An 11,207-nucleotide genomic window follows, 5' to 3' on the forward strand; every position below is an offset into this window, starting at 1 on the left:
GTTCTATTGGCCTCACAGATACAAACAGCAGTGCTACATACATGTACATGTACACATATAAATGAAATTTCAAATATACTCACACATTGATTGCAGGACTGCTGCATTGTCGGGGTAATCGTGTGGTACCCAGGATAGCAACAAGTGACAATGGTACTTGGTGAACTGTGTACAAAACAGATAATAGCTCAATATGAATGGATATGTGGAAGTTTGTTGAAAAACATATTTGGAACCTATGGCCTCCAGCATAAATGAAGTACAGACCTATAGGCACACTGGCCAATATGTGAAGCTTTCTTATCCTAGGTTGGCAATCATGAAATGTGCTCATCTGTTCTGGGCCTGGGAATGCCATCCTCGGGGGAAGGGGGTGGGAGGGGGAGGGAAGGGGTGGGAGGGGGGGGGGAGAGAGACATGTCCCCCAAATAAATTTCTATTGGCAGCATCCCCTCCAACAATTTTTCCCACTAAATATTTGTACAAGATTATCACAATTTTCTCAATACATGTATTGCACACAACTTGTACTAATCTTGTACATAGATCTGTATTACTTTTCAATCACCATAATACAACAGTACATTGGGACAGAGAGCATAAAATAAAACTAGGCATGCATATACATATTTACAAACTGGAGAACACTTAACAAGTAACTGTTAACAATTAAGTAATAAAAAATTCCAACTTAAAAGTAAGAAATAAAAGATCAAAGAGATCATGTTAAAATCCTCCCTTACCTCTGATTCTTCACTGTGCATCCATCTGTGGCCTCCCACTGCACCTCCTGTGCACATGCTGTGTCTAGATAGAACACTTGAAACTGGAACATAGAAAGAACAAAAACAACTGTCACTTTTAAGGGGCGATGCATTTTGGTCATGTTGGTCCACTTTATACGTGTACAAATTTTGTTTAAAGCTATAGTCCATCATTTGCAGCCATTCGAAAAGTAACTGGCGTAATTATTGTTGAAAAACAAACTTGGTTGAAAGATAGTAAGGGAACTAAACTCCCTGTGAAATTATTCTTTCTGGGAAGCTGTCATTTTGAAGTAATCAACGAAAGAAGGCCTTTCCAACGGTGCGTCTTAAGACGCACCGTAGGAAAATTTAAATTAGTACAATGTAGTTCGTTTTGTTATTCGGCGAAGCGCGTGCAAGCATTGGCACGACGCACATGCGTGCGCGGTTGCTATAATTTGTCGGATCCGTGCGCAACGTCGCGTATAGCTGCAATTCAAAACAATTCAAAACATGATTCAGTAACTTTTGATTTGAAATTGAGATCCTAGAATGCTGTTTTTCTCGGAATATACAGCTGAAGCTTAGCTGAAACTTCATCAGGTTAGTTGTTTAGTATCCTTCATTATGATTTTGAACACTTTTGTTGCTTGAAACGAACAAAATGCACAAATTACAAATGATGGACTATATCTATTACAAAAAAAAAGAGACTAAGCCTGTACAATCATGTAATCATGCTAGGCCTGAAAGCCTCAGTTTAAAGGGCCCATGCAATGTTATTTTTAAAATGCAATCCTTGAAAATGCACCTTTGTGTCCCATTAAACCCTATTTCAATTTCCGTTTTGCCATTGTCAAGGTATTTTAGTGCCTTTTGGTTTTTATGCTAATGCAATTTTCCATATTCATGAGCAAAAGTGTGATGTTATTTCCACAAGATGGTGGATTTTCCAAGATGCTGGATGGATTCTTCAATTTTCTAGACTAATTTGCAAAAAGTCCAAAGGAGCCATTACCCTTTCTACATAGCTACAATTTTGTTGGAAACAAATAAAGACAATATATAGACAATAAATGTGCAAAATATATTGCAAATGTATGAATTAAAAAAAAAACAGGCGGCCGGGGAAAAAAGAAGCGGGCGGGGGCGAGAAGCTGGTTTATTTTCTACTTGGCCTAAGGTCTTCTACTTTCAATGGGAATCCAAACAGAACAAAAAGGGAAACTGGCCTCGTTCACAAAGAAATAGATGGGACTGGGATTTGAACCTATGACCTTCTGAGTACAAACGTAGCTCTGTCTAGCCCTTTAAGCCATTTTCACACTAAACAAATCTCGGGGTTGACGCAGGGTTGACGCAGGGTTGAAAACATGCTTCGTTTCACACTTGAAGAATTTCAACCCTGCGTCAACCCCGAGATTGATTTTGCCCTGGGTTGAACTCAACCCTGCCCCAGACCAGGGTGGAGATTTTCAACCCGGGTTGAAATTCTTGCCAGGGTTAAAAACAGTAGTAACTGAGCATGATAAGCTTGATTTGCATGAAACAAGTGTGAAACGATGCGGGGTTAAATGCGGGGTTGAAAAATCAAAAACTCAACCTTGGGCGGCACTGAGTTCGCCCAGGGACTACCAAGGGTTGAGTTCAACCCGGGTTGAGAGGCTCTAGTGTGAAAAGGGCTATACAGTGGCAGTTCCTCAAATTGTCAATGCCTTTGTTCAGTGGGCACCAGAAGAGTATTTTGGAGATTGTAGGTCAGTGTATACCTGCCTCCATCACATTCTTTGTTTAAAACCTAGAAAGCAAGTAAATGAACTCACAGGAGTATTGGTTCCAATGAATCCAGCCTCTACATCTGACTTAGAAGCAACGATCCTGTTAAGAAAAAATGACAAAAAGTTGAATACATGTACTTGTATAAAACTGTTATCAATAAGCATCGCAAAATACAAAATGTTTATTTTGTTCATACATACATTTTTTTTGGGGGGGGTGGGGGATTCAAAATACATGTACTTGTAGAAGAAAATAAGACGGACTGAGAACAATTTCTCTATAACATAAGATTTCTCAGTGGTCACATGCTGTATCTCCACTCCTTACAAGGCACCCGTACTAATATGGAAGAGGTGGGATTTGGGAACTGTTGAAGTATTGATGGTCGTGGTGGACGCGCAATACTACGCTGAATCGCACTGCACCAACCGTAAACTGCGTACGAAAATCGCAATTTCTACCCCAAGTAAAAACTGTCAAAATTTAAAAAGGTGTCATTAGAATCAATAGAATTCTGCTTCAGGCTGAAATTTTTGTGAAAAAAAAAATCATTTTTGAATGATAAAACCACCCTTGACTATAATTAGCCTTGGTCAATGCTCTTGTCGTTATTCGTCCCGTACGCGGTCAATCGTCGGCATATATCCTCACGCGCTATGCACATGCATGTAAAAATACAGCGCGAACAGCGACCTCATGCGGCCACTATTTTTTTATGCAAATCAGTTGAGGACGATCTCAAGCCTTGGTTCAATCGTCGGCAAAAGCTTATGTTTTTCTTTATTTTGCGCTGGATTTCTAGCGCACGACCTCGTATGCGAATACAGATAAGTGTAGGCGGGGCTAATATGTGGAGTGTCCAATCACACCTTGGTAAATCTGGACGTCATCAAATTATTTGCAGCTATTCGCCTTTTGCGGACGTGACAGGAACCACAGTTTTTGTGCATTGGTGCCGTGTGCAGAGACACACAACGTGTACGTGTATGGATTATGTACGGTGCCACGTTTCCCAATGCAAGTTTCCACGCAACGATCGACCAATAAGAAAACGACATTTAAGGTCAGCTAAGGCTATTAACATAATGAGCACCACCCCCAAAACCTCACATGGACGATTGAACCAAGGCTCTTGATCGTCCCCAACTGATTTGCATATAAAAATAGTGGCCGCGTGAGGTCGCTGTTCGCGCTGTAATTTTACATGCATGTGCATAGCGCGTGAGGATATATGCCGACGATTGACCGCGTACGGGACGAATAACGACGAGAGCATTGACCAAGGCTAGACTATAATTTGATCAAAACTAAAGAGGGGCCCTACACTATACACGATCGCCCAGTAATGGGTCTACGTATTAAACCGGCCGTACCTCCACACACACGGCATCATTGTCGTATCATCACATTCACCGAGGCACAGCATGTGAAGTCCCATCAAGACCGCCACCCGCACAAACAGGACAAATACAGCCTTGACAGTCATGTTTAGTCATGAATCAGACGATTTGAAAGTTAAATAACAAATCACGATGGCTAAAACAGACTTATGACATGGTTTATCTTGAACTTGAAGTCAAGTTGAAGGAACATCAACAGATTGACACGTGTGTTGCTATGCTTTCATTTGTGCCGCGTCGCGCGCAGTTAAGTGGCCGTTCGACAGCGCCCCCACGTGTTTCAAAAGAAACATTTTTACCCGATCTTAGATTTATACTGAATAAATTGCTACAAAGCATTATGAATGAAAAATCAAAACAAACCAAAAACCATCTTATAAGAGAGAGACAGAACGAAAACAAGTTGCCTTTAGGCCCTTTAGTTTAAACGAAAGGACATCCGGACGTCAGTGTGGAAGGATCATATGTAACTTTTTTAGCTCCCAAGTTGCAGGATATTTTCCTGTTTTTAGCCATTTTTACCAAAGCGCACTTCAAAATTTAGCTTGCTATACTGCCACACTGACCTGTGCGTGATAACCGCCAAAATGGAGGTGATTGCACAGTATTGAGCAGAAGCAGAAGCAGAAGGACGAGTAAAAAGTAAAGCCACTGCACGAACTAGAACACTGTGGCTGAGCGCTAAGCAAAGATCTGGCGCTAAGCCTGATGAGGACACAACACAAGAGGGCGTTGTAACCAAAACAAGTGTCCCATTCCGTTTACATGTACTTCGTTGGGTTGCACTTCGGCAGGTTTGTACTCTCTTTTTTTCGCCTTAAGGCGTTCGGGGCGGTATTGTGAGTGACTGAAGTGTGCATTGTCATGTGCAGTTATTAAGTATCGTCATTTGGCATGTTTTAGTTACTTGTTCGTCTAGAAATCCCCCCCCCCCCAAAAAAATTGTGTCCGGAAATTGGGCTACCTACCTAGCTGGAGTTACCCAGCCCTGAGTTTTATCATTGGGTTGTCTATTAGGGCTGGAGCGCATTTTTCTCAAAACTTGTAGTATTTGCAAAAATAATTTGGAAAATGTTCAATTTTGTCCCCGTTACACACTAATTGCAACTGCAACTCACCCCAAACTTGCCTGGAATAACCATTACACAGGTCCTTGAAGTAAAAAACGATCCACGATGAAGATTCAGCCTACAATTGCAGTGAAAACAGGAGGAATAACCGCTAACTTGACAACCTTGCTGGATTGGCCAGGACCGCTATTGTTTTGTGCACAAAAAAATTTGTGTACAATGAATGGCGGTCGATTAACTGGCACAGAGAGCGATCGCTGTCAACTACTCGTTTTGCCGGCTGCGCTGGCTGTTGGCGCGTGACGTCACGCGGAAGCGTAACACCCGATGACTGTTTCATGCACTATTGGTTGCGGTTCCAGTACCAAAGCTGTGATGCGAGTGGTAAACCTTATACTAGTGCATGAAACAGTCATCGGGTGTTACGCTTCCGCGTGACGTCACGCGCCAACAGCCAGCGCAGCCGGCAAAACGAGTAGTTGACAGCGATCGCTCTCTGTGCCAGTTAATCGACCGCCATTCATTGTACACAAATTTTTTTGTGCACAAACCAATAGCGGTCCTGGCCAATCCAGCAAGGTTGTCAAGTTAGCGGTTATTCCTCCTGTTTTCACTGCAATTGTAGGCTGAATCTTCATCGTGGATCGTTTTTTACTTCAAGGACCTGTGTAATGGTTATTCCAAGCAAGTTTGGGGTGAGTTGCAGTTGCAATTAGTGTGTAACGGGGACAAAATTGAACATTTTCCAAATTATTTTTGCAAATACTACAAGTTTTGAGAAAAATGCGCTCCAGCCCTAATAGACAACCCAATGATAAAACTCAGGGCTGGGTAACTCCAGCTACTACCTACCCTACCTTCAAATGCCATGTAATCGGCCTTATGTATTCCTCAGGTATTGAGGCACTACATATACATGCAAATTGTGCAGGAGATGTTTCATTCAACATTAGGTGCCATGCTAATTGCTATGGACGGTATTCTGATTTTGTAAAGATTTTCCCCTGTTCCAACCACTTTGACCTTCCACACAGTTCCAGCTCTCACTAACTATTCAACACATAACATTGTAGATGAAAACCTGTGCTTTGTGTTGCCATTAAGCTTTAGGCATATGACTTCATATAAGTTCATGTTGCATTTGTGGGAAAGATTTCGATATACGGCTTAAACTGTGACATCACACTTATGTACCAGAAAGTATTCATATCACATGTGAACAGTGAATGTAAATACACTGCTGCAAACTGCTTACTGAGTAACTGACTGGATTGACCTGAAATATACAAATCAATAAAATCAGCTGGTCTTACGTATCGGTCTTAAGCAAGACCGGTCTTAAGCAAGACCTTTCCTACAGGCAAATGACTCAGCTAGCACATGAAAACAAAACATCTAGTTACCATGTAGTTACCAAGAGTTTCCTCATAGCTTGGCCAAGCTTTCTGTCAATACCCCTTGGCAGTTCTTGCAGTGTACCGTGGTTCACCCCCAAAGTACAGTGGCAGCTATCGGACTATCGGAGGGCTGTGCCAAAAACACGGGCGAGTCACTTTTTTTTACAATACTGAAGTGATTTTGAGGATCAGGCATTCAGGTAGAGCAAGGGTTAAAGGTATATATTATTTAGTTGCAGTCTGTTTCTCCGTCTTTGGCAGAATCTGTGCCCAGAGTGACCGACGTGTCTATGAGGGAAAATGGCAGAGGTGCACGTCATTGGTCAGATTGTTGGAGGGAGTGGGTTTCCAAGCCACAGTTTGTTCTGCAAATGGGGAATACACGCAGGTAATGTCTGAAGTAAAGGCGTTGCAAAATCACTTTCTTAAGTATGATACGTCATGTATTATATAACCGACATACAGATCCTTGTCACTTGATTGGTGGAACTCACATCACGTGATATTCGTTATTGCTCCCATTCACGCCGGGGCTCAAAAGTCCCTTTCGCCCATGGGGAATGGGAAATACTATTGAACAGTTAGGATCATTCTTGTTCCAAGACGCGGTATTTGTGTGCAAAGACATGCTGGTGTGCACGTTCAGTGTTGCGCGTAGCGCGTATTGTTCCAAAGAGCCAGCGCTACAGGATCTATATGGATCTATATGTCAGTTATATAAAACAAAAATTGAGTGGCTTTCAATTGTGAAATGGGAGGAAATTTATCGCTCGGTAAAATCTGGAATCTTTGCCTCGTGAAATGGAAAAGTCCAGATTTTACCTTGTGATAATATTCCTCCCATTTCACTCTGAGCCACTCAACATTTGTATACTATTAACCGTCCTGATGCAAACATACATTCTTTGCACAGTTGGCCTTTCAGTCAAAATCAGTCAAGTGACTGTCTTTAACGGTTGAGTGTACCGTGCCTTACTGAGCAGGATTAACTGGCTGCGACTGTTTATGTAACTTGACACATATGCCTTGACTGTAGGTGATGGATAAGATGGCTGTGCCTACAGCTGCCTGTTATTGTCTGTTGACTGAATTTGACCAGTCCTAGTACTCGCTTGAAATGTGATCTGACTGTAAGTGACTAGCCTGTGTAATGACAGGGGAAGAGGATTGGTTTTTGACTGTCTGTGACTGCTCAGACCGCAGGAGGGTCAAGATACAAAAGTCAATATACGATATGCATTTTGATACTTATTGTGAACTGTTCATTTTATAGCTGAAGCTTGTCATTGTCAAACTCTGACTACATCGATCAGCAAACTTTGTCAGAGTCTGCCAACATATAAAACTTTCTTTTAAATGAACCCCAAACAGAAACTGACATTTGTGCATTATAATTATTTTATCGAAGTTAAAAAATTAGTATACAAAGCTGTTAACCCATTTTCTGAAAACGTACACGTGGATATGAGAGTGTTCTGATTATTGATGCCTTGTGTTTCTAATGTTTCCAGGGGGTGCATGGAAGGTGATAGCTGGAGCTAGGGAGGGACAGACACAGGTTGATCTTCCACAGAATGATGCCTTCGCTGCTTGGAGTCATCCCATTGACATACATTTTGCAACAAAGGGCCTTCAAGGTACGACACTAAGTACAAAATTTGAAATGAGAGCAGGCATGCAGACCAATTAACACTCAAGTTTTAGCACTACAGTGGAACACCACTATAACAAACATCGCGGGATCCACAGAATTTGTTCGTAATAGCGATCATTCTGTATAGCGATTTTGAGCGGCGCCCTCTTTTGACCATTGTTAGTGAACTGGTTTTCTCACATCCCGCGGCTGCACGCAGAATTCCAATCCCTCTATTGAAGTTGAGGATTTGGGGGATTCAGGAGAGGTCCTAGAAAACAAATGCCAAGAGTGCTAGGGCCAATGACATATTCTCCACAAAACAACTACATGTACTTTAAGAAACCAGTTCAGTAACTTTCTACATGTAGTTGATACACGGATCCTCTACACAAGGATATATGACTTCCCCAAATTTCTGGTTACATGCGTGATCGGCCCTTACGCTTCGTTTATGCGAGGGCGCACGCGAGACTGCACAATCAAATTTCTAATTTCTGATGTAGGGCGCCAGCTAGCTGTCGGACGCGCGCATTGTTCTACATGTTCTATGCGTTGTTCTATGCAAGGACGTGGCATATCCCACATGTAGACAATCCGTTCCGTACATTTTGTACACAAGCTAAGTTGAGTCATTTATCCTTGTGTAGAGGATCCGTGGTTGATACCATATTTGACTTTGGACCCAGAGATCAATTTCTGTACAAAACATTTTGTTGGTAAACTTCAATCCAATGTTCAACATCTCATTGCAGTGCATTTTTTCGTAAATCCTTATCTTATTTTTTTCTAACTTTCACTCGGGATGTAACACACTGAGTATACAATATTTATACGTCGGTGAAGGGCAAACCAAATTTGATTTACATCACCCCAATGCAAAAATCCCATCTTATGATACCTTATCTTGACTAATAATCCATTGCTGTGCATTTTTTAAGGTAAATCCTTATCTTGGTTTATTATTGTTTATTACACAACAATCAGGTTGGCCCAAACTGAAATTTGAGGTGTACCACCAGGACGAGTTTGGCCGCAACGAGCTGTACGGCTACGGGTTCTGCCACCTGCCCACCTCCCCCGGGATGCACAACATTGAGTGCGTGACCTGGCGGCCTGCAGGAACGGCTCGTGAACAGATCGCCCAGTTCTTCATTGGCGGTGCACCACAGCTGCGCAACCCTGACATGGTCCACAGTGCCGAGCGGTACGCCCTGAGCACCACAGCCATGGGAAAGGTCCACCTACAGCTGGGCATCATCTTCAGGAACTTTGACCGGTATGGAGTGGAGTGCTGAAATGCCAAAGATAGTTGAGATAGTTGTACTTTGTACTGGATTAGAAGCTGGTCAGAAACTAGGAGCCAATGGTCCTAGTGTGTGGGCAATTGAGTAAAGATAGAATCCAGAAAAAAAGATGTTTGCAGAAAATTTTCAACAATTTTTGCTGCATGGCTTTGACTTGAATGGGAGACCCACTTACTTTGCAAATATTTTTCATTTCTTGACCCTAACTCCCTAGGCCTTTTTGCGAGGATGTAGCCTCAATCCTGCAAAATCCTCCAATTGGCCTCATGGAAAAATAGCATGTTGCCTCAATCCTGCAAATTCTTCCATTATTTCTTGAATATGGTCCGTGGAGGGGTGACCACTGCCTGAATCCTGCAAAATCCTGCGGCAGTGACTGTCAAAATGTTGAGGCTTGGCCAGTGACATCCTGGAGCAGTACGGAGGATTTCAAGCATAATCCAGGCCTATATTTATGCATGGCTGAGCAAAAACAACACAAGGTCCAGCCCAAGACCAGTTTTGCCATGTAACTTTAATCCTGCAAATTCATCCACTTTGGCAAAGAGGGTTTTGAAGGATTCAGGGCGGTTAGGGTTAATATTTGTATGAGATGTCCACACGCCTGCTCACTTTAAGCGCTCAGTCAGCTCAGCTTTGGTGCTTTGTTTGATTTCTGCTGCACAACTGGAAAAGGACGTGAAAAAGTACCTGATTGAAGTACTGCTTACCATCAACATCAGTGCGAAAGATTGACCCGGTTGACCTACTGAAGAAAATCTGTCCAGCGAGAAGTCCAAGAAATTAGAGACCGCTGGCACCCTTGTATAGGGTACTAGCTAACCTTGAGACTGGACAATGATCTCATATAGGAGGGAGTTCTGTCCCTGCTTCTTAACTTTTACCGGTTGCAATGTGCCATGACTATTCCGTCCCAGTATCACTAGTTGGCCAAAAGCAGACCGGCGGAAGACAGTGCCTACTTAGTGTGCCTGTGTAAACATTTAAATTAACTTGACCCCATGGCAGAGGTCACAAGGACAAAGATGCACTGAGTGACCTTGTAGGTGAAGGTCATAGGTCAGATGGCTCACCGTTTGCCTATATTCATGACAACACATAATGGCAAATTCAAATGGCATTTTGCTTAGTTTTTTATGCCCCGCGGCGAAGCCGAAGGGGCATACTGTTTCCGCCTTGTCCTTCCGTGGGTGGGTGGGTGGGTGGGTGGGTGGGTGGGTGGGTGTGTGGGTGTGTGTGTGGGTGGGTGGGTGAGTTTGTCTTACATACGCAGTGTGGACTTCCGAACAAAAGACGTCCACATAATGTAGGTAGCACCGACGTTGTGTGGACTTACCCCACGTCCACACAGTGTTTCCCCATTTCTGGAAAACAGGTTTAGAGGCATTTTTGGGTAAGGTTTATTTGTAGCAGAATGAAGAGAAACACTAAAGGGAATCATAGAAAAAAATTGGGTTGAAAGAGTTTTCACAGTTTGAGAAAAATGAGTTTTTTCACTGGTTTTTCTTAACTACACGAAAGCAATGGAAAGTCCACACTAGTCATGTGAAACAAGTATGGGTGTGTGGGTGTGTGTCCGGACAAATCTTGTCAGCGCGATAACTTGAGAAATACTTAACATATGAACTTCAAATTTGGTTTGTGGATTGTTCTTGGTAATCCTAAGAAGCCTTTCGCATTTGGGGCCAAAAGGCCAAAGGTCAAGTTCACAGTGGCTAAAACAATAGAAATCTTGTCAGCGCGATAACTTGAGAAATACTTTACATGTGAACTTCAAATTTGGTTTGTGGATTGTTTTTGACAATCCTAAGAAGCCTTTCGCATTTGGGGCCAAAAGGCCAAAGGTCAAGTTCACAGTGGCTAAAACAATAGAAA

The 11,207-nt window shown here is 42.5% G+C and overlaps 2 protein-coding genes across 4 annotated transcripts in view; one reads left to right on the forward strand and one right to left on the reverse strand.

Moving 5' to 3' along the window:
* LOC119720903 (cation channel sperm-associated protein subunit epsilon-like) overlaps positions 1 to 4,249 on the reverse strand; it is a 47,385-nt gene extending 43,136 nt beyond the window's left edge. The window contains exons 1-4 of the mRNA XM_038190772.1: positions 3,899 to 4,249; positions 2,570 to 2,624; positions 744 to 826; positions 84 to 165 (exon numbers count right to left, since the gene is read on the reverse strand). Of these exons, the coding sequence (XP_038046700.1) occupies positions 84 to 165; positions 744 to 826; positions 2,570 to 2,624; positions 3,899 to 4,011 (333 nt within the window). The 5' untranslated portion in view covers positions 4,012 to 4,249. The remainder of the gene's footprint in view (positions 1 to 83; positions 166 to 743; positions 827 to 2,569; positions 2,625 to 3,898) is intronic.
* Positions 4,250 to 4,628: 379 nt separating this feature from the next.
* Positions 4,629 to 9,604, forward strand: LOC119720921 (B9 domain-containing protein 2-like). Of its 3 annotated transcripts, none has more exons than XM_038190790.1 (4): positions 4,629 to 4,719; positions 6,654 to 6,780; positions 7,904 to 8,029; positions 9,013 to 9,603. In XM_038190790.1, exons 2-4 carry the CDS (start codon positions 6,693 to 6,695, stop codon positions 9,321 to 9,323), a joined length of 525 nt encoding a protein of 174 aa, XP_038046718.1. In that variant the 5' UTR covers positions 4,629 to 4,719; positions 6,654 to 6,692; the 3' UTR covers positions 9,324 to 9,603. The 3 variants fall into 3 exon arrangements, with proteins under 3 accessions (XP_038046718.1, XP_038046732.1, XP_038046725.1); XM_038190804.1 differs by having other exon boundaries at positions 4,674 to 4,719; positions 6,632 to 6,780; positions 9,013 to 9,604; XM_038190797.1 differs by having other exon boundaries at positions 4,677 to 4,719; positions 6,650 to 6,780; positions 9,013 to 9,604.
* The last annotated feature ends 1,603 nt before the right edge of the window (positions 9,605 to 11,207 follow it).

The sequence above is a fragment of the Patiria miniata genome, unplaced genomic scaffold, assembly GCF_015706575.1.
Source record: "Patiria miniata isolate m_02_andy unplaced genomic scaffold, ASM1570657v1 HiC_scaffold_13, whole genome shotgun sequence".
Taxonomy (NCBI): Eukaryota; Metazoa; Echinodermata; class Asteroidea; order Valvatida; family Asterinidae; genus Patiria; species Patiria miniata.